Raw genomic sequence first — 26837 nt, forward strand, 5'->3', positions numbered from 1 at the left:
GGATCTGAAGAACCAACCAACCATTTTTGTGCATCTAACACAGCAGGCCTGTAGCAAACTACAAGTGCTGAAGAAAAATATCCAAGCCTGCTTTTAATATGGAATGGGATGGATGGTGCTCTGCCGCTTGGGAGTGAGGAGACACTCATTATGCCAATGAATAAGTCATAAGGTGCACCTAAAGGAGCTCTTGATCTCATCCCCGATTTTAGCTTACCTAAAATCTTGATTGTGGCACCTAGGAATGTGAAATATATTAAAGAACCACAATAAGTTACAGAGGTGTTTAGAGTACCTCCTTCTCTACCCAGAACTCTAATCTCAAATGCAACTGCATTCACATTTTTACATCCTCATTCACGTATCCCATTCCTCAAACACCTTTTACAACAGGAGTGGGCAACCTGTGGCCCTCCAGATGCAGCATGGGCAATGGTTAGGGATGATAGGAGCTGGAGAACAGCATCACTTGGAGGACCCCAGGGTCCCGATTCCTGCTCACACCATGGTGATGATGCTTGTTCTCTTCCCAGCATCCCTTTCTTACAGTGGTTCAATCACTTGCAACCTTGGCTCCCCAAATGTTGCCAACTACCACCCCCTTCATCCCTGACTTTTAGGCTAAGGGGGCTGATGGGAGCTAGAATTTGACAACATGTGGGAAAACTGACCTACTGGACTAGTGCAAAGGGGGTTTGTTTTTTTAAGCATTCCAACGGTTCAGGAAATTCAGGGGGGGAAATCTGCAACACTTTTTAACAGCCAAGATAAAAGTGGTTAGGAAGTTCTTGTTTCTATGTACTGAACAATTGTGACAGAGGATTCAAAAACACCTGTGGGTTTCTCTTTGTATTGTGTATCTTGGCTGATTAATAAGTGGCTTGTTTCTGCTTTTAGAAAGACCTAGTCACCTGGTCAAAAGGAGGGAGGATTTAGGTTCATGGAGGAATCCAGTGAATAAGCCTTGCAGAATGAAGGTGAGGAGACAGGGACAAACCAATGCCTTACATAGGAGACAAAAGATTCCCCCCCCCAAACTCCAATTATATAAGCATCTTAGAACATACCACATGAGAAGATTCCCGGGGAGGGGGAAAAATCCTCAAGTAGGAATGGTGCATAGGGGGGACAACCAATCCCTGCAAAGTAAGGTTGACGTTGCCATCCATCAGCTGATCTGCCGAACAGGCTGTGCAACTGAGCTCTGCATGGGGAACCCAAGGGCTCAGCCAATCCCTAGAGAAAGCAGCTTGGCCAGCCCCTTTGCTCAGTGCTTCAGAAGGGTTGAGCACAGTGTTTTCAGAGAGATCTGCACACTGCTTCCCTACGCAAGGCCTTCCGATAGGTGTGAAGGACAACATACCTGCCAATAATCTGAAATTGACAGGGAGGGGTTGGGACAAATAGCTGACTGGGCCAAAACGTTCCCCACTCCTGTTCCCAAAGAAGACAAGAGAAGAGCTAGACCAGAAATTCCTAATACACAAAACATGGATGAACAAGCAATCCTCTCCTGGTGCCCTCTGCTATAATTTTTTGTTTCTTTGTTTAAAATGTGACTTTATTTAAGAAAAAAGCCTCCTGAACCTTTCCACAAGAATGTAAGCAACAGGCACATAAGTTAACAGCACAGAAAGGGGGAAGCCTAGCAGCTGCTAAAGGGTGCCACTTTCAAGTCTCTGGCATCAAAACAAACTTTTGGCCTGGCTGAGATTTCAGCCCCCCTTTTAACAGAGCAGATGCTATGGAAGACTGCAAGGGGAGAACACAACGTTTAATTCCTTTGTGCTCGCGCTACTCATTATCTAGGGCGTGAAGACTTGCTGCCCATAGAAGTGTCAAGAGAAGAGGTGGGAGAATCCTGAGTGTCCAGCCAGTGTTTTGTTTTCTGGGCCCCCCAATGTCCAGTGTTTGGATGCAGCGTGAGCCAGCATATCCATCATGCGCAGAAAGGATCGTGTGGTGGAGCAGAAGGCATGCAGGCCTACAGACACTTAAGAATTAAGGCAGGGATGGAGTTGCCTGTCTGTTTCCGTCTACAGCAGCTTGAAGCCTTTTGGAGGGCCACACGCACATGCATGCAGCAAAAAACATTTTTTTAAAAAAACAACCACCTCCTTTTGGAATGCCATGGCTAGCCTGCTTCTTCCTCTTTTTCCTTTCGTCCCTTTCTGGTTTAAAGTAAATAAAGTCACGTTCTGTTTGGGACCTAACAGGCAGCCAGTTGTAGCTAGATTCTCTCGATTCTGGGCAAGGCTAAAGAGAACGTTCTGCTCTTCAGATGAAAGGCGTAAAAAGGTCCAAACACGACAGCATCCCAACAGCAAAATGTAACAATGGCTCTAGGGTGGGGAGGCAGGGGGCAAGGAGTGCAGCAGCTAAGAGACTGAAATCACTGAACTGCTCCCCAGCAAAATGGAGAGGAGGAGGAGGAGGAGGGTAGAAGCGAGCTGGAAGGCACCTGGGATTTGTCTGACAGGAGACACGTCCTACAAGAAAAGGGAACAAAATGTTTCCTAGGTATGGTCTTCTCAACCCTTAACTGACAGTGACCACGACTGGATCCACCTTACTCAGACCACGAGTTCACAAACTTTGTTTTTCCTCTTTCACTCTTCTGAAATATGTCCCTTCTCCCTGCCACCAATGTGGCTTTGGTCCGTCTGAAAAATGGAGGATCTTTCCATGGCCTTCATACGTTGTCAAGCTGCCGTTCCTGGTTCATTTTCTGGAAGAAGGCCTTGCCAAATTCGTATGTGCTGATCATGATGGCGCAGGCGGGGGCCACCTTGATCACCCGAGGCAGGAAACCTGTGGGCCATTTTAGCAGGGGGAAGGAGAGAAGAATAAAACAAACCTGTCAGACAGGCTGGGAAGAAGGAAAGGGAGCAGGACTGCCTACGTTCAATAATTTATCCCATCTCCATGGTGCACCGTTTGCTGCCTGCTGTAATAAGGCGAGGAAAGAGTGTGCAAGTGCTTGACCAGCTTCTGAATTTGGCACACATACCACTGCCTTGACCACATGCGACTCACACACAACACATCACTGTGTGTTCAAAGTAGGGGGAATCTTTTAAAGTGCAGTGGAGCTACAGGGAAATGAGGCTGAGATGGAACAGAATGCCCAACTTTCTAGGGGGTTTTTAGTTGAGAGATTTCAACCAGTCTTATAGCTACAAATCTCAACCTCTACTTATTATTGGGACCTGTTGGTGAAGGGCAAGTAATAATAATACTATTCTATAGAGGTGCTGTCGCACAGCACAGAGAATGGCAAGCAGTAAATGGCAATGTAAGTCACCTGCAAAGAGTCCTCGGGTGCCAGATTCTGCTCGAATCTTCTGCATAAGCAGCCAGGTGGAGGAGGATCTGGGAGTAGCAACTGAGCAGGGAGAGAAAGTATATGACATTATGTAGTTCACATTTTTATTCCTTGCCTCTTTTCACTTGCAGCAGCCATAACAAAAAAAGTTAGCCAGGCTTAATGATAGCAGCCCCAGGTAGCTTCCTGCGCCTCACCTTGGAGTGTCTCCATGTCTCCCAGCTGAATTTGTCGCTGGGTCTTCACCACGTCAAAGGGCAGCGTCAGGATAGCAGCCACCTGGGGAATAGGAAGAGCCATCTATTAGCCATAACTACTAGCAAGATTCTTCCCTTGGCTTGAGGCAAAGCGCTCTCTTTTGTCTACTGGGGTGGGGAAGTTAGGGCCTCCTTTACCACTTTAGTTGCCTAAATGTTTGCAAAGAAAAGAGGTGGGAAACAGAGGGGAGGGAAAGAGCTGTTGCACTGAAACAGGGAGGAGCTCTGAAGAAAAGCACCCTGTTGGAGCAGGTAGGAATGGAATTGGCAGTGCCTCTAACACCCAAAGGGGACAAAGTTTCTGAATCTGCATAAATGCATGGCCCCCTTGGAGTGAATGGGAGAAGATAAAATCCATTTTAGGTACCCTCCTTCACTGATGAAGAATCTACTGTTCAGAATGCACACGGAGAAGGAAAAATGGTTTGCGGTAAGTAATGGTAAAGGCCCTATGTGTGCATCAGGAATAGAATTATAGAATTGTAGAGTTGGAAGGGACCCCATGGATCATCTAGTCCAACCCTCCGCAATGCAGGAATATGTACCCATATGGGGATCAAACCTGTGACCTTGGCGTTATCAGCACCATGCTCCAACCAACGGAGCTAACCAGAAAGTTCACACCCATGGCTCCACCCAGTTTTCCTCCTGGCTCCACCCGCCACTGGAATGCAGCCTTCAGAACATTATTCATGACCAGATTAAGGAATGTTCCCTACTCCAGAGGTGCATCATTAAAATCTGTCACATTAGCTACATTTTACAAATGCTGCAAATACACCATTCGCTCCCATCACTGAGCTAAGAAAGCATATGCTTAACAATAAGCAGCATGCTAACATTCACTTCTGCTGACCAACACGGAAGAAATAAAGAAAGAAGGCCACCATCTTTACAGCCTTCCTGGCTGCAGAAAGGGGACTGGCTAAGAGGCTCCCAAAGTCACAGTTAAAGAGAAGATTGCTCAGCAGGCTGCTCTGCCTCACATCTCTCTCAAGGCCACTGGAAAGAACTGTCAAGCGCTGGCACTCACCGTGCCAGAAATGGCACCAGCTGCAAAGCTGACCATGAAGGTGGCCTCGGTAAGACAGAATCGGGTGCACAACCAGTCCTTCACCAGTTCATAGTTATACCAGTACAGAGCTGTGGGGGGGAAAGAGGAAGAGACAGATTGTCAAAGGAGGGAGGGGAACTGCAGGCCGCAGAAAGCTGAATATGCTTCCTTTTTGGTAGTGGGGGGAAGGTGTGCTTGCTTGTTAGAGCTGCAGCTCTCCCCCGCTCTGTCCAGAATCCCTGTGTGTGACCCTTTGCCCAGATCTAATGGTAATATTTATTTGTTCAGTTTATTTATTCATATGCCAACCTTCATAATAGCAGGGCAGTTCCACAAAACAGGGGTGTTAAAACTCTTATCAGGGTTCTGGATTCACTCAGACATGCCAAAGGCAAAAGAGACCCACACACCATCTAGTGTGTCTATCTCCAAGTGGGAATGGACCGTATTTCTCCACCCCCTACAATAGCAGGATATCCTGAGCAAAGGACAGGTGTTTGTCCAATCCCTTTTAAAAAAAAACAAACCACATTGGTGGAGATTCTACAACTTTCATGGGTAATATAAAGTAACGATGCACTGCTGTCCTTAAGACATTGTACTCAACAATAAGTTGAAGATGAACCCTTTTGAGGGGTGAGAACAGTCTCATTTTTTTGGTATCATGAAAGCAGCCGTCTTGCATAACCTTTGCTCAGAAAACAAAACATGCCTAGCTCCTCCCAAATTTCTGTATGCAACGTCTTCCAAACCCTCTCGTTACTGCTCTCTGCTCCCTTCCCTGTGTTGCTTCCATACCTGAGAAGGGAACGTCCCGCAGAACTGTGGGCCCCCAGCCCCTCCAGAGAGAGAACCATCCGTCCTGGGCCACAGCAGACTGGATGCAGACACGCAGTTCCCGGTAGCTCAGCTGTCGGGATTGCATCTTTGTTCGGATGAGTTCCAAGGGGCTGATCACTGTCACTGCACCCACTAGGGAAGAGAGATCAGAGCGGCACATGAAATCAAGCCCCAGTTTAATCAAGGCAGTTCCCAGTTCCTCCACTGCAAAGACCAAATGGAAGACACGTGCATGCAGAAGAGCTGACTGGCAGTCATCGATTACAATGCCAGTGGCATGTAAACTGAGGAAGCCTTTAGGTGCCTGGGCGTCGGAAAATGTGGGAACTGAAGTAGTAGGTTTCACAGAAATGCCATCTAGCTCAGTATTCCAGCTTCCCCCTGGTCAGTAAGATCTGACAAGGTAGCAATAAGTAGGGTAGGAATCTGATTTTTCAACCCTGTTCCTAGTCATTCAGATCTAGGATCCAAAAGCTAGCTTATATCTGAACACAGAGTCTGCAATTCTGGCTGTCAAAAATAGGTTTTTGAGGGGGTGGGGAGAGAAAGAAGAGTTGGCGGAGATCTGCCCTGAATAATTGCTCATTTGTGGTGCTGGTGGTGAACAAAAAAGGCAAAGAATGGCTCAGGGAGGTTTCTAAGGAAGGCATAACTGTGGCATCTATCCTTGTTTTACATCCTACACACCCACTCCTGTAACCTGCCATCATATTGCCATCTCTCAACGTGGTCTATTTTTTGAGAAGGGGTGGTGGTGGAAGGATGGTGCTCACCTGAACTTCAGTTCCCCTGTCCCAGTATCCTGCAGGAACTGTCAGTCTCTCTCTCTCCATCTCGCTCCCTCCCTCCCACTTCTGAAGCTCGTTCAGCAAAATATCCTTCATACAAGCTAACAGTAATGGTTTCCCTCCTGATATATTTCCACCCATCCAGTGGTAAGGCAGCCCTTTTTCCTCTCTTGACTCAAAACAAGACACATGTCTACCCTTCCAGACCTGTGTACTTTAGATGCACAGCAGCCAGGATCTTTATGTATTTTGGGACAGCCAATGTTGTTCACTCCAGATCTTATTGAACTTCCTAACACCCTCAGCCAGAATGGCCAATGGTCAGGAATGCTGGGAGAAGTAGTCCAAAACATATGGAAGGCACCATGTCCACTTCCTGTCTTGAGCATTTATATGGCACATGTAATCCAAACCTCTAAAATGCTTCCAAACATCCATATTCTCCAGAAGACCCCTTTTCTAAACATAAAGTCTACCAAAAATGGAGATTGGCATCTACAAACACTAGGGAAATAATAAGTACAGGTGTCCACCACCCCTTATGTGTAGGTTATGTTCTGGGGCCCCACACACATTCGCGTGAGAATCCTGTAAGTGGGGAACACTCTCTAAACACCATTTAAACACCCTCTCTCTCCAATCCGAAAATAATTTATCCAAAAATATCCACAATTAGAACTGAAGCTCCGGACATGGCTGGAGGCTGGAAGGAGAAGACGCCAACGCCGCACCACCACACGCCATCTGCTGTTAGGCAGGGAGGCTGAGCAGCTTAAACAAAGCCTGGCTGTGCTTCCAGTCTCTTTGGGGCTTCCTCTGCCCTCACTGATGTCGTCTTCTGGCTTTGGAGACGGTTTCCTTGCAAGCAACGAGGACTCTCCAGCTCTCTCTCGCCATTTCCAGGTTCGAATTGAATTATTTGTTTGTTTCCTAGCAGCGTGCCTATACGGGGAGGGACAACGCCTGCATTCTGAAAAGCTAGTGGTTTACAATATGTGCATTTAATTAAAAGCAGAAAGGCAGGCTGCTCCTGCAAATATACAAACACAGGATAAGTGATACTCACATCTGGCAACAGCTCCAGCCACTAGTGGGATGTACCGTGCTTGGCTGTCCAACTTGGCACGCAATAAATCGCGTAGTTGATCGTAGCTAGTGAAGTAGATCACAGTGGCAGGGACGGCCATCACCCTGTTAAAAAGTTGTGGGTATTAAGTGCCATGGTCCCATAAAGTACAGTGTGCATGCCCGTGTAGAACCCAACTACTTCCAATGCGCTGCAAATCTGACATTGCCCATAAGCCCATCAATAATTCTGATCACGTAGATAAGAATTCACAATTCAGTGAGCAGTGCTGAAAGAAAGCAGCAAAGAAACGAGAGACTGGAGATCTCCCTTCTCGCTTCTTTACCTTGGCAGGAAGCTTCCACACCTTTCACTGGGTTATTTTATATGCTGTAAAACTGTGTTTGTTGCTTCTAAATCATGTAATTGCCCAAAGATGGCTTTCTTGGGAGTACATGCCCATGCTGCATGTTCAAGCAGACGTGTGCAGACACACACTAGCAGACCAGACAACCAAGTGTGATCACCAGGCTTCCTTCTTGAAGTTATTCCCTAATTCAATGTTTTTGGGGATGTGGAACGCTCCAAAGGCAGAACAGGATCTGCTAGGGCAGCAAACTGATGGGAATCATACATTGCAATAAAAATGATAAGATGTTAATAGTGCTTTTAAAGGAAGGGTTAGTAAACTGTGCTGCTGTTCCCAAGCACTGGGCAGACTGTGGACACTTGGGAAGTGCTACACAAGGGACTTGGACAGGTGGGGAAGGTCAGCCCATGTGTCAATCATCTGACATCATGTGAGTGGTCCCACTAAGCTGTCACAGTCAGCCTATGGGGGTAGGGACAGATGAAGATCTGGCCTGCCAGGCCGAAAAGGTTCCTCACCCGCTGTTTTAAAACGACAGTATGTGTGTTACTTCCCGAAATTGTGCACCTTGGGATTTAAATTTAATTGCATATAACTTATGTCCACACTCACAGGGTGGGTGGAAGGCCGCTCCATAAGGATCGGATGCCCTCATAGCGTATTATCTTCACAAAAGCGTCCTGGAAAAAACAAGAGGCAAAGACGGACAGTGAAGGAGAGAGCAGTTGGTTGGAATAAAACCCTGGAGCTGAGCCACACCGCTGAACTAGAAGTCATACAAAAACCCCTGTAATGAGCTCCCAAGAGGCCTGGTTCTTACAAGGAAAAAACCCAGCTTTGGCAGGGAAGCAGCTGTTGGGGCGGGTGAGGGAGCAGCACAAAGGGGTGCTTAACCCTTTCCCAACCCACCCCTTCATTGCTCCAAACTGCCCTGCATAGAAGAAGCTTCTCCTTCCTCATCTCCCACAGGGTCGCATGGGCACCTGCACATGCATATGCTCCTGGAACTACACGGGATTTGGTTTTACCCCAGAACAAAGAACAAACCTTGGCTACAGATCACAGAATCACAGTTGGAAGGGGCCCTGTGGACCATCTTGTCCGACCCCCTGCAATGCAGGAATATGTGGCTGTCACATATGGGGATTGAACCTGCAACCTTGGTGTTATCAGCACCGTGCTCTAACTAACTGAGCTATCCTGGCTGATGGGAGGGAGCAGCACACCTACGTCCCTCCAGTTGCCTACTTCACATCACCTTAGGAGGGTGTAGACAGCCACGCCTCAGGTCAACCCCAGCCATACCCTTACGAGTCCCTAAAGCAATTTATCTAGAGGCCTTTTATATATATTTAACAGGGGTGGGGGATAGCAACCTAATCTATGTCTTTGCCACATTTTCAGCCACCCACCTCCACCCAGGTTATATAGCCAACTCAAACTATAAGGCCTTCCAGTGGGAGATGGTCCAGCCCTTCATCACGCAAAACCTTACCAAAGTGCCCGTGAAGCGAGTAGGCGTCTTATACCAGGCTGTGCAGCTGTTTCCATTCTGACACACATATAGGTGGTCCATGAGGCCATTGCAGTAAAGGAAACATTTCCCTGCGGAGGACAGGGGGACAAGAAGGAACAGTGCTCAGAGGAGGGCGGGGGCTGTTGTATCACCAGAAATCAGGTGTTCTTAACTGCTCCCTCATTTCCAATTTGTCACCTGCTCCTGAACACACGTGCCTGTCAATCTCAGGCTCATGCTGAATCCTGAAGCAGTAATGCTCATTTTTTAATTTTAAAAAATAGTTACAATTATTAGAGTTTCATATTGTATTTCCAATGTTGTTGTTTTTGCTTTATGAACTGTCACACGGGGTGGCTATATAAATAGCAAATGTTTCATTTTTAAATGCAGTTTAGCGTTTCTGGATGCATTTGCATTCAGAACATAAAATAATAAATAAATAATAGTAAAGAGCAGTTTTCTTCATGTTTGGATCCTGCTGAAAATTCCTCCCGGCTTTGGGAATTTCTGTAGCAAAACCAAAGTTATCCATGTCTCATATGTTTCCCTAGTGTGAAAATCTAGCAGGATGTGATAAAAGACAACTAGACCTTGTTTGTCCCAAGATCTAATTATCAGAGGGAGTTTTCTGGTTCCAGTCTCAGCTTTTGGTCATGAAGGACAGGTCAGTGGTTTTTTAAAAAGGTATTAGTATCAATAATCACGGAATCCCTGTAGTAATGAATGTGCAAGTTAATTGGGTACTGTATAAAACATCTATTGTCCATCTAAGGCATTGAAAAGTTAGATGTTTTCAGACTTAAGTCATAGCAGATGCAATAGACCCAAGAGCAGGTTGCAGAAGATAAATAGGCTGTTTTCATGAAGACAGAACTGTGTCCTCATAAATCTGAAATATTCTGGACATGCTACATTGGGGTTGTCTACCCATGAAGCCATCACCTGCTCCGCAGAAGGCAACATCAGGGCCACCAGCCCCAACACACAGCTACTCCCTTCAACCAGACATAAATTAAAGGGGTTAAAGCAAAGAGACACAAAAGTTATGGGACACAGGAAGGAAAAGAAGGAGATGCACACAGAGGAGACAAAATGCTCGCAACAGTTAAAAATAGAAGGTGGGAACAGATTTCTACCCACCAATTCAACATGCAGTGCCAGATATATTCTGTGCTACCCAATGTTCAATTCAGCATGCAACGATGCTCAGTTTTTGCTAAAAATAAACAGGCATTCTAGCTTGCATGGCTGCAAAGAAAAATGGAAAGGACTTTTCACATCGTTTGTTAGCAACAACAAAAAAAGCACAAGAAAAGAGGTCCAAAACTGAAGATTTTGTGGAAGCAGAATGAATTGTGTAAAATTAAAACATATCTAAAGACACTATTATTATCTCTGATAAGAGAATTCGTAGCTGGGCAGAGGGGAACAATGTGCAGAATACACAAGGGCCCAATTACACGCATCTCAACTCCAGAGAGAGCTCAGAGGAGAGGGGAAGCTGCAGCCTTTCCACATGGAAGAGGTACTAAACAGGAGAATGCTGCTCTTTGATATAATGAGATGGTATCATTTTATGAGCCAGAGACGGCATTTCTGGCTGTGGCAGTCCCAAACCCAAGCAATGGTGGACCACTGGCAGTAAAAGGAGCATGTCAACATTTAATGACTGGCTGAGCTTGAAAGATGGTACTTTAGGGAGGTGGTTAGGGTAAAGCCCTTACCCCTGATGTGCTGACTTTCTATCTGTGAGGAGAAAGCACTAACTTTCTATTTGTGAGGGAACGTTCAAATATGCAGGTCTTCCCCTGCAATCTGAAGGGCCACAATGCACACTATATGTGCTGAGCTCACAAAAGTCACAACGTTGCTTTGAACTCAAGAAGCTGCAGACTTGCACCAGCATCTACGATGAGGTATTCATACAAATATCACACACTATAATGATATGAAGCAGGCCCAAGGCAGAAATACTTAGATCAGCAGCACCAAAAGGGACAAATTAGGCCATGCTCACCCATCCAATGCCTCTGAACAAGGATGGACAAATTGGTGAAACATGGGGAAGATGAAGTAACTTACTTAGTAGGACATAACAAGACAGGGAAATAAAATTGGTGAGCACCTCAAGTCATTCTCCCTGCACCCCATCTCTGCGATACCTTATTATTCTGAGGTCCTGGTTTCAACCAAGACAGTGATGGCATGCTATGAAGGGCTACCACAACTAATTTTACTTTTCTTGGCAGAGGAGATCTGTGGACATTAACGCATCAAGAGAGGAAGGGCCAGGTGAGGTGCGCATGGGGATATTTGAGAAGAAGCCGACACGGGCATCCCAGCACAATTTGAGCCCTCACACGTTCTTCTGAATGCTCTGCGCCAGGAATACAACGAAGATAGATGAACACCAGCGTCTGTGGTGAAGGAGGGATAGGATCATTCTCCCCCGAGAGCTGGAAGGCAGGGGAAGGAAGAACAAGCTCCCAGCACTCTCCTTTGGGAGCATGAACAGTATGCAAAGAGGAGCGCTGCTAGATCAGGCCAAAGGCCCATCTAGCCCCACGTGGCTCTCACAGTAGCCAACCAGATGCTCATGGAAATAGTAAAAGGGTCAGAGCTGCATCCAAAGAGAATGGCAGCTTATATGGGAAAGCATCTGATATACTCACATTTGGGCTGCTGAATGCTCCAGGGCATACACTGTACTGAAAACACTGAAAAAGACATAACATGGAAATACTTAGAGAGAGGTGAGGGAGGAAGAACAGCTGAAGGGACATGAGGACCCTTAGTTGAGGCAGCGGATAAGAAGTAGCTGTCTGGGGACTCTGGCTGCAAAAAGATTGTGCAATACAGTCTGCAATACAGATTGCCATTTCCCCCATGCACCTGGCTTTTTTTTTTTAACCCATAATTTTCTAGACCCAAATGGCTTGGGGCAACAATGGGAAATCCTGTGGCCTTTCAGATGTTGTTGGACTACAACTCCCATCATCCTTGATTGCTGGCGATGCTGGTGGAGGCTGATGAGAGTCAGAGTCCAAGAATATTTAGAAAGCCACAGGTTTTCTGGTAACCTGAGGAGGGCTTCCAACAGATATGGGGCACTGCTCCAAGGTAAGACATTGAGGATGGAAAGAGATGGATGGCTTAATGTTCATTGGGAGGGTTAAACAATTTTGTCAAGTCCCACTAACATACGGGCACAAGCCAGTTATGGGCTAAGCAAAATGACTCAAGAGGCCGTGGTTATCAAACCACTCAGCATGACACACTACAAAGCATGCTACAGTCCAGTCCAGAGCCACTCACAATTAAGCCCTAGCAGTGCACTTCCTTTAAGGGTGAATTTTCATCATACGGGAAAAACAGTAGAGTCCTCCAGGAACATAGGTGGGGAAAGTTGCAGGTTTGAATGCTGCCCCCAATCAAAAACTCCCTCATTCTGGAAAACCAGCTCAGCGGGGAAAAGGCTATTTGTGTACAAGGGATTCTTCTGGGTTGAGGGACAGCATTTAAACATGGAAGCCCCCACTCTCCGGTTGCATTCTGAAGTAGTTCCAGAAAGCTCTGCACCAAGGGCTTTTCTTGAACTTTAAGGTTGGCTCCAAGCCCACAGAGCTTTTATGTATGTCAAAGCAGTTTTGAAACTTAAGGCAGCTGTCCAAGGCCAATGGCATCCAAGAGATGGAAGGTTCCTCCCTAATGGCTTCCAGTCCAAAAAGGAAGAATTGCTTACCTTTAGAAAAAGGTGTCCTCTGAGCCTGCAATCTGATCTTCACCACATCCAAGGGTGTGACTGAAAGCACAACACAAAAGGGACTGATTATATCAAGAGTTTTTTAATGCTTAATGTTTTTAGAATGTTTTAAGATTTGATCCTGACTTCTTTTTAGGAGGTACCGGTAATTTAATTATTGTTTGATTTTATACCAATGTTATATATTATATTTGATGTTAGCTGCCCTGAGCCAAGTCTCGGCCGGAGAGGGCAGGGTACAAATAAAAGTTGTTGATGATGATGATGATTAATATGCAGAGTGGCTGGGGAATTTAATTTTTTATAATAATAATAATAATAATAATAATAATAATAATAATAATAATAATAATACAGCACATTTTACAGAACAGACATATGCCCAGTATCCCAGAGCTAGAGGATCAGAGAGAAACGGGTTTGGATAGGTGCAGAGCAGCCACTGGGAAGATCACTAAAGATGCTTTCTGAATATAACACAATGTGAGGTTAAAATTTCCTTCCTTTTGCTCCCCACTCACCTTATGAATGGGTGCATCTACTTTTGTGAGTGAGGGAAGGGGAAAGAAAGATATCAAACACTATGCTACCCCTACACCTGCAAAGTATTTTTAGAAGATGTGGCAATGCACCTGGGTGAACCTGGCGAACTGGTATGTTGCTGCACTCTTGGATTATGTTTACCTGAAGGAATGGCAATGTACTGCTTGAACTTCAAAGGAACACACTCTCAAGGGAACCGCCCTGGAGCCTGGCAAAAGAGTACAGGTGCAGCAGCTGTGCTGGAAATACAGTGGTACCTCTGGTTAAGAACTTAATTCGTTCTGGAGGTCCATTCTTAAATGTTCTTAACCTGCGGTACCACTTTAGCTAATGGGGCCTCCCGCTGCCGCCGTGCAATTTCTGTTCTCATCCTGAAGCAAAGTTCTTAACCCGAGATACTATTTCTGGGTTAGTGGAGTCTGTAACCTGAAGCGTCTGTAACCCGAGGTACCACTGTATTTCCCCCTCCCTGAGAGGAGATTCTTCCACCTCCAGGTAAAGATTTTTGGATGCAAGAGTGATGTGTGCCTTCACTTTTTATTCAGATGAAAGTGCGTTTCAACTACCAGAAGTTTGAGAAAAGCTGGACTAAGGACTGGTTCACAGGTGCACCATCTGACTTGCTAATGAACATGTACATTGCCTCTAATGGGAAGTATTGTGGCAGAGGCAAAGTGAAACGACATAACAGTCACCAGCTATTGGCACAGTACTTGAGTGATGAACATCACATGTGAACATGGCCCAAATTGTTCAATCTAAGATACTATGACTGGGCACAAGAGAAGCAGTGCTCTCCTTGGTGCATCCCAATCAAACAATTAATGGCAAAAGGCTACTTTATACCATCCCAACCACACGGCCATGGTGTTGGTTGACAGTAAACAGACCCAGTTTGCACAAGTGGCGAACCAGTTATGTAACTACTTCTCCACAGGTCCAGTTCCTTATTTTTCAATGCACATCCACATTTTCACAATGCCAGAGCATAGACAAGGTGGCCAGCAGCAATGGGGCAGCAAAACATGAGGCATACACAGGAAGGAAAATGAGCCAGGCTAGTTGAAGCAGCATACCGAAGTGCAAACCACACGCCTTCTAGTCACCGCACATTTTTGGTATGCATCCATGTCACTCAAACTGGCCCAGGAAAAAATGCAGAATAAATGCAGGGTACCTACCAAAAAGAGAGGTGAAGAGGGCCCCAGTTCCAGATGCCAGCATCTGCTGCATGGGGGTGATGCCCCCCTGCATATTCCCAGATGAATTTTCAGTCATTGTGCTGCTCACCTGTAAAACAACGATAGGGCCTGTCATAAGTCAGCTGCAACATGATTGCAGGAGCAGTGCTTTCTAAGGTAGCCATTTTAATGCTGCCGGTCTGCTCTATCTATCTACCATACTTTTCCGTGTATAAGACTAGGTTTTTTTCTTTAAAAATTATGCTAAAAAGTGGGGGGTCATCTTATACATGGAAAATTACGGTATCTATCTAATAAAATATATACATATGATTGTTAAAACCTCAAAGCAGTTTACCAAAAAACAAAAACCAGTTAAATTATCAGCAAAAACTGTTACAAACAACTATTTAAAACATTCAAAAATTAAAATCAGTAATAAACTACTGTATTTATAAACTAAACAAGCATCTTCCATTCTTGACTCAAACAGCATCTGAGTATGTATATTATTATCATAATCATCATTATTATTTTTACGGAAGTCCAGTAAAGCCTCTTAGAACATGGATAATGGTGCTCAAACCTTTTCCCTTCACCAAATTACTACAGTGCTTCACTATGCAAGAAATCACAACGATTTACAGGGAGGAAATGCAACCCCCCCCAAAAAAAATAATGTTAATGGAAAGGCAGCTCAATAAGCTGTTTCTCCTAGCCTGAAAAATGTTTAAGCATCCTACCTTCAAAAGAGTATCTGATTCAAAAGGAATCTGAATTTGAATCAACAAACGGCATAATCACAAAAAATTACAGCTGTTATATTTACAGGCAGCTTACAAGTTGAAGTGCTCAACTACAGCAGTACAATGAATTAGTGCCCATTGTTCAGTCTGCGGTCATTATTTTATGAAGGCTTACGGCACAATCTTATATAGGATTATTCAGCCCTTGAGTTGCATGGGGTTTAGTTACAAACATGAAATTGGCTTCAAGCTTTCAGATGCCACAGGCAACTGCCTATATTATGCATGGGTCACAAGTGGGATCTAGTGTACTGGCACATTTCTTGTGCCCAATCTCCTTGATTGCTGTCCAGACTTGCAAGAAACCCCACCCAACATGAGCTTTCACATCCAGTCCTAGTTGACAGCTATTATCTGCACAGCTACAGAAAGGGGTGAGGCTTCTCGACTGCACATGCTGCTTACACAATCAGCTTTTCAGAAGGGGGCAGGATGATGCTAGCTGGCAGCTGATAAGCAAGAGCCTCCGAGCTACTTGCAAAAGGGGTGGGATAAAACTCTTAACACCACCATCACCCTGCTTCATTTTGAACAGAGCCGTTCAGTGTGCAGGCTTGAGGGGGGAAAGTAGTGCGGTATTCGATTATTTACAAAACTCAGAGTTTTGATTCTGGATAGAGCAACTGGATTACAGAAGCAGAGTTGTCCATCAAATAACAATGGGAATAATATACTTGTTTTTTCTATTGTTTTTTAATATAAATTTTAAAAATGCTGGTGCTATAGCACAGGCACGGCCAATACCCATCCATATGGTTGTTAAAACCTCTACAAGCCAAGAAGCAGGTCAACACAGTGCAGGGAATAGTGTATGGTTTTGGAAAAGGAGATCCTCAAACTCGGTTAGTAAATTGCATTTAGGCCTGTCTCCTATTCGTTTCTGATGAAAAAGATTTTGAAACATCATCACTTCTATAGCACTTCTACATAGGGGGAACGTGCATTAGAATTCTTATCTCAGGTTATCTTCAGAATGACTCAGCAAATTGGACAGGGCAAAAAGTATGCAGTATGCAGTAATTTTGTGGTCGTCATGCCCTACTGTCCCTCTCACAATCTGAAGCTCACCAACAACATCTCTGTGCTATTGCAAACTGTTGGAATCATTCTGCATGCCTCCATTCTTCTGTCTCTAGCCCACTACTTTAGCAGGGGTTCTTCCTCCCGTGTCTACACATGCACACAAACACGGTATGAGGAAGTGGAACAGACAGCACTGTTTCTTCTCTCTCCCCTAGGGCAAACAGCATGGCAGCCACAAGAGTTCCTCTCTGCGTTCTTATCTCCGAGAGTGCAGAAAACAAAGACCTTCAATCACAAAGCCGATTAACCCCATGCACATTGCAATTTAATACTGTCTTTCAGCACTGCTGAGGATGAAGGTGGCTACAATTGGATGGATTACCCAGGTGCAACTGCTACTTGCCTAGGTGAGCAGCCAAGTGGCAAAGCTGCTCCAGCTCAACCCTCTGTGTGACGCCAGCCCCCAATAATTCAGTGAAAAGAAATCCCTTAAGCTCTTTATTGAGCTGGGATGTACATCGCAGAAAACCCTCCATTTCATACCTTACCATGCTTTAACACAGACTCAAGGCATTTTGCATGCAAGCACAGCAGCCCAGAATTAACTGAAAGAAGCTTCAAAGGCACATTCTGCCCTGGCAGGATCAGCTGGACAGGGGGGAAATGTAGGCCACACCCAGTCCAGGGATGTCAGTATGCATCACAAATGCCCACAGAAGCAAAAGGAACTTGCACAAATACTGAACACTTTGTGGGGAGCTAGTACAGCCTAGGATTTGTGTGAGTTGGTGGACAAAATGGAGAGCTGGGCATCTTGCAGTTTTTAAGAACAGCATCATACTCTGGGCTGCACAACTTCAGTGTGCAGCTGTGGAAATAACTGAGTGCCTCTCTCTCTGCATAAACAAAGGTTATAGCCTCCTCGATATCCAGTGTTCCTACATGAAGACAATTCCATATGGAGGAACATTCAGTCAAGTAATTCCTCCTCCTGCAGCAGTGGCACAACACATACTGAGGTTTACTACTCCTTTGATAAGGCAGAGGGGGGATCACCGAATCACCTAATCCCCACCTCTAACTGTACAGCCAGTGTGGTGTAGTGGTTAGAGGATTGGACTACGACTGGGAGACCACAGTTCTGCTGGAGCAACTGCGCATAAGAAGAGGTTACTATACGTCAGGAGCGTAAATCACCCCATGGATCACATAACCATAGAACTACAGAGTTGGAAGGGACTCAGAGGATCGTCTAGTCCAACCCCATGCATTGCAGGTACATGCAGCAGCCCCATATGGGATCGAACCTGCAACCTTGGCATTAATTATCAGCATCATGCTCTAATCGCTATGGTAATGGCCCAGTGCCCCAACAATATCTGTGATTAATGCATATCAGCTCAGTGGTGTCTGTCTGTAAGTGGGTAAGCCAGTCAGTTGTCCAGTATTATGTCCTGAATTGCTGGACTTATTTAGAGCAACAGAGATACTTTGTACTTGCATGGATCCATATGTATTTGTATCTGCAAAAGCCTACAAGCTGTGTATATCTACGCCCATAACTGTTTTATGGAGCCTTATTTTCTGCAACAGTAAAGCATCTGAACCTTTCTCTACTTCTGTGTGGGGACTGGTACTGGAAGCAACTTCCACTGTGTGGGTATCTCACCTGAGATTCCCAGCAAAATCCCCGCTTGGCCATGAAGCTCACAGGGTGACATGGGACCAGTCACAGTCTCTCAGCTTAACTTACCTCCCAGGATTGTGAAACAAAACAGGGGGGAAGAGAACCATATACTATGTCACCTTGAGCTCCTTGGAGGAAAAGGTAGGCTATAACTGCAATCAATCAACTCAGAGATGGGATAGGCTATATTTTTAAAAATCGTAACACATGCTCACCCATTTTTTCCTTGAAAACCAACTAGATATGGAAACACATGCAACACACTTCTGAAATGAGCCGGGAGCCAGTTGCACTTTGCGGCTGGCAACGGGCCTTTTGCGACTGGATGGAGATGTCTGGGTGCCACCTTTGACACCTAACATCTCCACCTGCCTGGCTGCAGTCAGCTGGTCTGCTGGGTACCATGGCAGCAAAAGATGTGTGTCTTTTGCTGCCATGCTACCCCGCAGAACACCTGATTTGCCGGCGATTTTTAAAAAAATTCTGCTGCTACACTGCTGGGCAAATCAGATGGTCTGTGAGATAGCGTGGCAGGAAACAAAATGGCACCTAAACAAGTCGCTTTGGCGTCCACAACCCAAGTCCCAGGAGCCACTTGGCACCTAGTTTTCCTATGCCAGTTTCTAACACTGGTCCAGGCTCCTACCTGACCCTCTAACTCTCCCTAGCCAAACCCCCTCTCAAGGCTATTGCTTCCTAGAGTGTTTGCTGGGCTGGAATGTGTCTGTGACCTCTGACAATGCTTTTTGATTTTCTGAATGGAGGATAGAAAAGGGTGTGTGCATGGGTAGAGAAACTAGCCTACCATATCAAGGTAGGTTAGTAGGTTGAGATTCATTATTCTGGCCACTTTTGCCTCTGGCTCCACCTACCACTAGGACAGTGTTTCTCAAACTTGTGTCCTCAGCTGTTGTTGGACTACAACACGCATCACCCCTGACCACTGGTCCTGCTAACTAGGGATGATGGGAATTGTAGTCCAACAACAGCTGGGGGCACAAGTGTGAGAAACACTGCACTAGAGTATCGCCCCCGCAAAGGCTGCCCAGAAAGGAATGTGGTGCTTGGGCTGAAAAAAGTTCCCTAAGACCTCACTTCTCTATCGTCACTGGGTAGTAGTTGTGCAAGGGGTGCTAGAGATCTCTAGCAGACAATTCTCAGCATCCTGATAATGCTACAATTCCTGGATTCTCTGGGGGAATCTTTAATAACAGTTTGTAGATAATCTCCAAGTCAAAAATTAGTTTAACATACTTAGGATCTGGTGTTTAAATCCCCAAGCTGGTTTCCACTGGTTGTTCAAACTGAGGAAGTTGGAACGGTGCTGGTACAGTGGTACCTCTAGTTGCGAACTTAATTCGTTCTGGAGGTCCGTTCTTAACCTGAAACTGTTCTTAACTAGAAGCGTGCTTTCGCTAATGGGGCCTCTTGCTGCCGCAGTGCCGCCGGCACACGATTTCCATTCTCATCCTGGGGCAAAGTTCTCAAATCAAGGTAACTCTTCCAGGTTAGCGGAGTTTGTTACCTGAAGCATTTATAACCTGAGGCGTTTGTAACTCTAGGTACCACTGTATATTTAAAATAAGCCTTCTCTCTCCATCTCATATTTGAGTCACAAATTATATTCAGATTCTTATTTATTATGTCAGCAAAATTATTTGTCCTGCCAGAAGATCATGCTCCAAAAGAGCAATAATCAGGATTAGATGACAAGCTTAGAGGTTTTTAAAAGCACAAATTCACTAACTATGGAGATCTGAAAAAGCAATTAGATTTTGCAATTCATGCAGGCTTTCTAGACAATGTACCCCAGCTTGTCCCACCTATAAATAAATAACTTTTCCCACACAGTTTCCAAAGGCTTCTAGACACTTCTGCAATCTTTAATAACAGCAATAGAAACAGTAATTAATTGAATTGCAAAGTTCATCTTTCTACACGATAAAAGACAAAGTTGTGCTACCAAGCATATTAAACATTTACTCCACAGTCAAGGGTCAAGGAACAATTATGCAGTGACTCTGACTAACCCACTCCATCCCCCGCCTTCCCATACTGGCTCAGATCCCAGCAAAAGCATGCTTCTCTAGTTCTGACCTCCAAATGTCTCAACTGTACTATAACTTAAAGCTTATTGACTATTTGGAGGCCACACAAAGACTGATCTCAACTATAAAGCCTCTCCTAAACCACAGGCCACTTAAAAATTACAGAAGCATGCAACCAGCCAGATATATCTGCTTTTCTCCCTCCAATTCTAGGCATAAATCAAAAATTATAATTCAGAAACAACTGAAATGTTTAAATGATTTTTTCAAATTATTTCAAACTTTCAAATATGAAAGTTTGGTTGTGTCTAGACTAACCTTGTGAAGAATACAGAGAACATAAAGATTTGATTGATTATGAAAGAATCCAAGGAAGAGAAATGACCGAAGAACAGATATAAATGTGAGGAAGATAACTAAGAGATGTGCGGTGAATGCAGTGGAAGTCTATTAAAATATTGTAACTAAGATTTACATACTGCAGTGTTTGCAGCAAGAATTTGGTATATATTTCTGGTTATGAAAAGTTTTTTTTTTCTTTTGTCTGTTTTCTTATATATCTTCTAATTTTTCTTTTTTCTTATTAGTTTTCATTTTGGAAATATGTATATAAGGGTGTTTACAGTGCTATGTATCATTTTTTGTTGTTGTCTTTTTATTGGAAAAATCAATAAAAATGTGATTAAAAAAAGTTGCCACATAACTTAATATTTCCTTCTTCCTCTCTCTCACACACAGTGCCTCATTTCTCAGTATCTAAAGCAGGTGTGAGAACTGTAATCTATTGGTGGACTACAGGTCAGTTTTTGATAACCTATAGCTTGCAGTTTGCTGGGATTTTTGCAAGGGATGTTGAGCTACGTAGATCTAGATCTGATCTAATAACCTGCTTATGTTTTTAAGAAAGAGTGCATCCTTAGCATCACATTAGATAGATTACTTACTGCCTTAACTGTTAAAAGATCTGGAGAATGCACTTAACACATCATTGGAATACAGAGAGGCTAGGAAGATGAAAAGGTAGACCACACAAAACTACATTCCATCTACCACTTATCTAGCTGCACATGAACACCTTCATTCCAGAGGCAGATTAACAGTTCTCGAACCATGGATTCCAAGAACATTTTTTTTTGGGGGGGTGCATTTCCCAGAACACATGTCTAGACCAGGCATAGGCAAACTTGGCCCTCCAGATGTTTTTTCAGACTACAACTCCCATCATCCCTGACCGCTGGTCCTGTTAGCTAGGGATGATGGGGGTTGTAGTCCCAAAACATCTGGAGGGCTGAGTTTGCCTATACCTGGTCTAGACACACTGCTTGCCTAAGAAATTATGTATCAGTACTGTAAAAATGAAAGACTTTGTTATTTGATAGCACTAAAAAAAGCACCACCCAACCACAACCCCATTTTTACCAGCTACCAAAAGAAATCTAACATCCCATTCCCCATCCCCACCATATGTCATTAAATAAAGGAAGCCTGAGTGGTTTTTTTTTAGTTTTTAGGATACAAACAACAGTGCCTACTATACCACCATCCTTGCCTCACTACTCCAGGCATAAACCTCTTCACCAATCCTCACTTTTCAAGACACATTCCTTCCCACCCATCTTTTTACCAAAGGGGTTTCCATCTTTCGCTGCACAATTTGCCTTACCAAAGAGGCTTAAACAGGTTGACGAACTCCAAGCTGAGTCCCCACTCACAGGTCTCCATGTTGTTTGGGGCTCAGTATGGAGCAGCTGCAGCTGACTGCACTACCTCTGTGATCACCACAGATCGAGCTTCTTCTTCTAGCTGCCACACACCTCAAGCAGGCATAGGAAGTAGAACAGATCTTGTTCCTCCCTCTTATGGGACCTAGCCTGAGTTATATCACCAGTGAAGATGGCAATCTGGACTCAGGCTGCAAGCTTCCAATTCTGCACTTCTACACACTGGGATAGAGAAGAATTGGATGCTTTGCACAACACCTCTCTTTCCAATTTTGTGTCAAGGCTTGGGCCCTGTCAAACATGCTACTCCTTCATGAAAAGCCTGGAAATGAGAAATAGTAAACCTCGGCAAATTAATGGCTTACTTGGACTTCATAATTCCACTTTTTGAAGGGTTGACTACCAGGTTTTATTTACAGGTTCTGATTAATCCTGTTTTATTTTTCATTACATTTGTCGTATGGAGGGGGAACAAAATTTACGCTGTGATGACTTATAACTTCTCTTTTATTTCATATTGTGATAACATACAGTATAAAGCAATACATTTCAATGGATGGAAAAGGCATGGGGAGGGAAGGCAAAATGCCCCTTACACTTTTTTTAAGCAAATTATACAGAATATACAAGAATTGTTCAATGACATCAATACTGCACTTAAATACTACAATGATATAAATACTAGAATAATCTCAAATGTTGCAACACACATTCCATGTACCAACAAGTAAATAGAAGTCTAGCCAATATCACTACTTTACATTCACTCTCTCTCTCTCTCTATATATATATATTTTCCTGGAATCATGTTTACACCATTGGCATTGTTTAATTTCTTTTTAAAGTCGTCACCCTTCTACAGTAAATTTACTTTAAAAAAAACACTACATGAATCAAGTGTTGTTCTTCTCTTTTAATTGATCTGATAAATTCGTGCTGGGCATGCCCAAGAAGGGCTCCTGATTCATAAGGGCTCGATCAAACCTCCATGTTCAGGCGCAGTATACCCGGAGTACTAGGAGCATGAGAAAGAGTCCGTCACCTTCCCGCCTTGCCTGCGGTTTTTTTAGGAGACATCTGGACGGCCGCCGCTACAAGCTGGATCCTGGACTCGATGAGCCCTTCACCTGATCCAGGTGGGCTCCTTCTCCTCCTCCAGGTCGGCTCCTTCTTCTTTCTTCTTCTTCCTCGTCCTCCTCCGCTGCTCAACCCTCACCGCCACCCACTCTCACCGGGGCACAAAGGCAGCCCCCAACACAGACCGACACGCAGACACGGACGACCTACCCCCCCCCGCCATCTCTCCCCTCCCCACAGGCCCACCACGGGGCCCCCACTCACCTACTCATCCCAGCCACGTGCTGCTCGTCTCCCAGCTCCGTCCAGGAACAACGGGCGCCCTCGGGAAGGCCCAGCGCGAACCCAAAACAACGGCGCCTTTCAGGAAGCCCATTTGCCGCCTTCTCGGGCCTTTTTAATTTTTTTTAAAAAAGAAAGAAACGGATCGCGGCGGCTTTTGAAACCGAGGCACCAGAAGGAAACCCTCTCAGGACCGAGGACTCAGAGGACGGGACTCCCGTCGTCCCGTCACTCCATCCGCCCCGGAAGTTGCTACAGCAGTACTTCCTGTACAATACGATGGCGGGGTGGGCGGGGGAGGGAGATCTCGCGCGGGTCTGTCTTATCCCGCCCGCGCGCCCGCAGGTCTGTGATGCAATCGGCTGTGCCTCGTGCCGAAAAAGGGGCGGGGCTTTAACACGCCACCCTCTGAGGTGGGGTTTTGTGAGGGGTTTTTTTGAAAGCGCCCAACGGTTTATCTGGCTCGAGCCTCGCTCGCCGTTCTTTTCTCGCTGTCAGCGTAGTTCGCGCTCAGTTAGGCAGGCAAAGGCAGCCAGGCGTAGTCGAGGCCTAAGGCCCAGCACTTGGTGGTTTCTCCTCAGCCTTGCACGGCTCATAGTTCTCACTTAGCCCTCCCTCTCTCGAAATGCTTTCTCCTCAGCACTTCTTCCATATTTTTATGCAGGCTCTAGAACACTTTTATGCCCCCCTATTTCACTTGGAGGGGAACCATAACTCCTCGCCAGCACACACTCCTCAGTTGAAGGCAGCTTCTGTATTACATTTTCATTCTGCCTTCGCCTTCTCCAGAGCTTGGGATGGTCTATGCAGCCTCACCTTTTTATTCCCAAAGCAATCCTGTGAGGTAGGGTCAGACTTGGACTTTAGGTTTTTTAAAAAATCTCCAGAACTGGACATTGCACCCACCAGACTGCTTTTGACTTTGCTTTTTTATACCCGCACCACTTTCTCCTCTGGTAAATAGGTTTTGCTGAGGTGGGGATTTTTGGAACTCACTGGACCATCACGCGTGTGTGGACAAAATGTGTATAGAATCAGGGAACCAACCAACAAGGCCTGCCCAAGGCATTTTGGCACCTGAGGCCAAATAACAAAATGGTGCCCCCAACCTGCCAGGGAGGAAGGGGTGAGTGAAGACCTACATCAGAAACAAAGGGGCAGGGAATGCAGATCTACACTGATAACAAGGCAGGAGTGAAGATCCACAGCGGAAACGGGCAGGGGATGTCAAATCAACCTTACCTGATGGTTGAAGTGGGTGGGTGCAGAGCTCAGGAGACCCCAGAGGGCAGCCATCGCTATTTCCTCCCTAGGGGTGGGAGGAGATCAGCAGTGCCTCCTATTCCTCAAGAGGCTGCTGCAGAGGCAGCATGGGGAGGGGGGCTGCCAAGGAGGTTGCCGATCCAGACTCCAAAGAGTGTGCTGCATTCACTGCTGTCACTTGTGGCTGGAGGCGATGCATTCCTTGGAGGCTGGATACTGCTGCCTGAGGTGGTCAGCTCACCTGGCCTAATGGGTGGGCTGGCCACGGGAACCAATGCCTCTGTTAAAACACTTTTCACCTCTCAAAAGCTCATCTTCCTAGCCTCATGAAATACTAGGGCTCATATTCCAAAACACTCATTTAGGTTCATGGAACTCTTACTGTGAAGTTCACTTCTACACAGCTTCAAATTCACATTGCACTTGTTGAGGCACCCTTTTTCCTTACACCTGCTTACCCATTTGCCACTCTTTGACCTCGCTACAGTATATTCCTTTGCAGTGACACTCAGACTCACCATTCATGCTGCTTCAATTTCAGCTCATACAGTTGGGGGTCATGCTCATTTGTATGAAATATGTTTGCTCCTATGCTGAGATTATCTTCACTTCCCTCACTAGAGAACATCTGTTTATATTCTGGCACACTACAAAGAGCCTCATCTCTCTCACCCTGTAAGACACAGCCTTACAGAGCTAAGGTAAAGGTACCCCTGACCATTAGGTCCAGTCATTGACCGACTCTGGGGTTGCGGCGCTCATCTCGCTCTATGGGCTGAGGGAGCTGGCGTTTGTCCGCAGACAGCTTCCGGGTTATGTGGCCAGCATGACTAAGCTGCTTCTGGTGAACCAGAGCAGCACACGGAAACGCCGTTTACCTTCCCGCCGGAGCGGTTCCTATTGATCTACTTGCACTTTGATGTGCTTTCAAACTGCAAGGTTGGCAGGAGCAGAGACCAAGCCACGGGAGCTCACCCCGTCGCGGGGATTCGAACTGCCGACCTTCTGATCAGCTTACAGAGCTAGTTGTCGCTATATTTTATTTTTCTATTTAAAGTAATTTATATCCTCTCTGCCCTCAAGAGATCAGAGTGGCACACATTAAAATCAGTAAAAACAATATGAACACAACAACAAAACTCACAGCAGCCCAGATATCTAGGATGGCTCAAAAACCTGATAAAAAAGAAAATAAAAGTTTTGACTGCCGTAATTGCAAGTAGTGAAGGAATCATAGAGAACTCCTTCTGTTAAATACTTGCTGTCTCCACACCAATCACCTCACACTCCTATGGCTTTCATAATTTATTTACACTCTTCCTTTACAGAAAGTGAGCTCACTCTTAAACTGTGTGATGAAAAGATGTTTCAGCTAAGGCTGGTAAGTCAAAGTTATTCTCATGTGCAACATTTGTGTACCCTTCTACGGTTCACAGTTTTCTGCACTTGAGCCAACAACCTTCAGATAACTGATATTCCAATGCTCTGCAGATAAGGCTGTTGTTTCAGTTATTTTAACCTTTTCCCAAGTGCCTTTGGCCCATATATGAAACTGGGAGTGAGGTTAGGACGTAGTTCACCGGAAGTCCTATGTAAACTGTTGGGAAGTATCTCTACTTATTAGTTTGTCACAACACATTGTTCTAGGTTATGTAACAAAGCAGATGCTTAACAGACCTAAGTTATTTCCTTAATAAAGAAACTTAGAATCATAGAATCATAGAGTTGGAAGAGACCACAAGGGCCATCGAGTCCAACCCCCTGCCAAGCAGGAAACACCATCAGAGCACTCCTGACATATGGTTGTCAATTGTTTGACCTTTTTAGCAGTCTCTTTTTCTACAGAATCCCATCTTATAGCTATATTGCCATAGAATTGGAGGGAATGCCAAAACCCCATTTAGTCTAATCTCAAACTCACTAAAGGTAAAGGTACCCCTAACCATTAGGTCCAGTCACGGATGAGTCTGGGGTTGTGCGCTCATCTCGTTCTATTGGCCGAGGGAGCCGGCGTTTGTCCACAGACAGCTTCCGGGTCATGTGGCCAGCATAACTAAGCCATTTCTGGCAAACCAGAGCAGCGCACAGAAACTCACTACTGTACAGAAAATTCAGCAAGCGTCACAAGTTAGGATAATGATTTCAGACCTGTGTGTACTACTCTTTTTATTTGAAAGACTGTAATGTTACACTTACAAATTAAGAGTACATAGTCAACATCTTA

General features: G+C 45.1%; 2 protein-coding genes across 4 annotated transcripts in view; one reads left to right on the forward strand and one right to left on the reverse strand.

The window, feature by feature from the left end:
* Positions 1-1532: 1532 nt before the first annotated feature.
* Positions 1533-23778, reverse strand: SLC25A39 (solute carrier family 25 member 39). Of its 2 annotated transcripts, XM_083583431.1 has the most exons (12): positions 23333-23778; positions 14707-14815; positions 12962-13021; positions 11892-11936; positions 9196-9305; positions 8313-8380; positions 7331-7455; positions 5435-5608; positions 4616-4725; positions 3523-3604; positions 3305-3385; positions 1533-2811 (listed from the first exon to the last, which is right to left on the reverse strand). In XM_083583431.1, exons 2-12 carry the CDS (start codon positions 14801-14803, stop codon positions 2693-2695), a joined length of 1071 nt encoding a protein of 356 aa, XP_083439557.1. In that variant the 5' UTR covers positions 14804-14815; positions 23333-23778; the 3' UTR covers positions 1533-2692. The 2 variants fall into 2 exon arrangements, with proteins under 2 accessions (XP_083439557.1, XP_083439558.1); XM_083583432.1 differs by lacking the exon at positions 11892-11936 and having other exon boundaries at positions 23333-23637.
* MAPT (microtubule associated protein tau) overlaps positions 23779-26837 on the forward strand; it is an 82908-nt gene continuing 79849 nt past the window's right edge. For both annotated transcript variants that reach the window (XM_083582998.1, XM_083583004.1), the window contains exons 1-2: positions 23779-24476; positions 25942-25994. The gene's annotated coding sequence lies outside the window, so the exon portion shown is untranslated. The remainder of the gene's footprint in view (positions 24477-25941; positions 25995-26837) is intronic.

The sequence above is a fragment of the Podarcis filfolensis genome (assembly GCF_964270895.1).
Source record: "Podarcis filfolensis genome assembly, chromosome: 13".
Taxonomy (NCBI): domain Eukaryota; kingdom Metazoa; phylum Chordata; class Lepidosauria; order Squamata; family Lacertidae; genus Podarcis; species Podarcis filfolensis.

Excerpts from the sequence above, each read along its gene's own strand:
- SLC25A39 (XM_083583431.1), bottom strand. The coding sequence starts at position 14,803 with ATGACTGAAAATTCATCTGGGAATATGCAGGGGGGCATCACCCCCATG. Across the intron at positions 11,937-12,961 it reads GAGGACACCTTTTTCTAAAG|TGTTTTCAGTACAGTGTATG; the intron begins GTAAGCAATTCT and ends TGTCTTTTTCAG. Across the intron at positions 9,306-11,891 it reads GAGCATTCAGCAGCCCAAAT|GGAAATGTTTCCTTTACTGC; the intron begins GTGAGTATATCA and ends TGTCCTCCGCAG.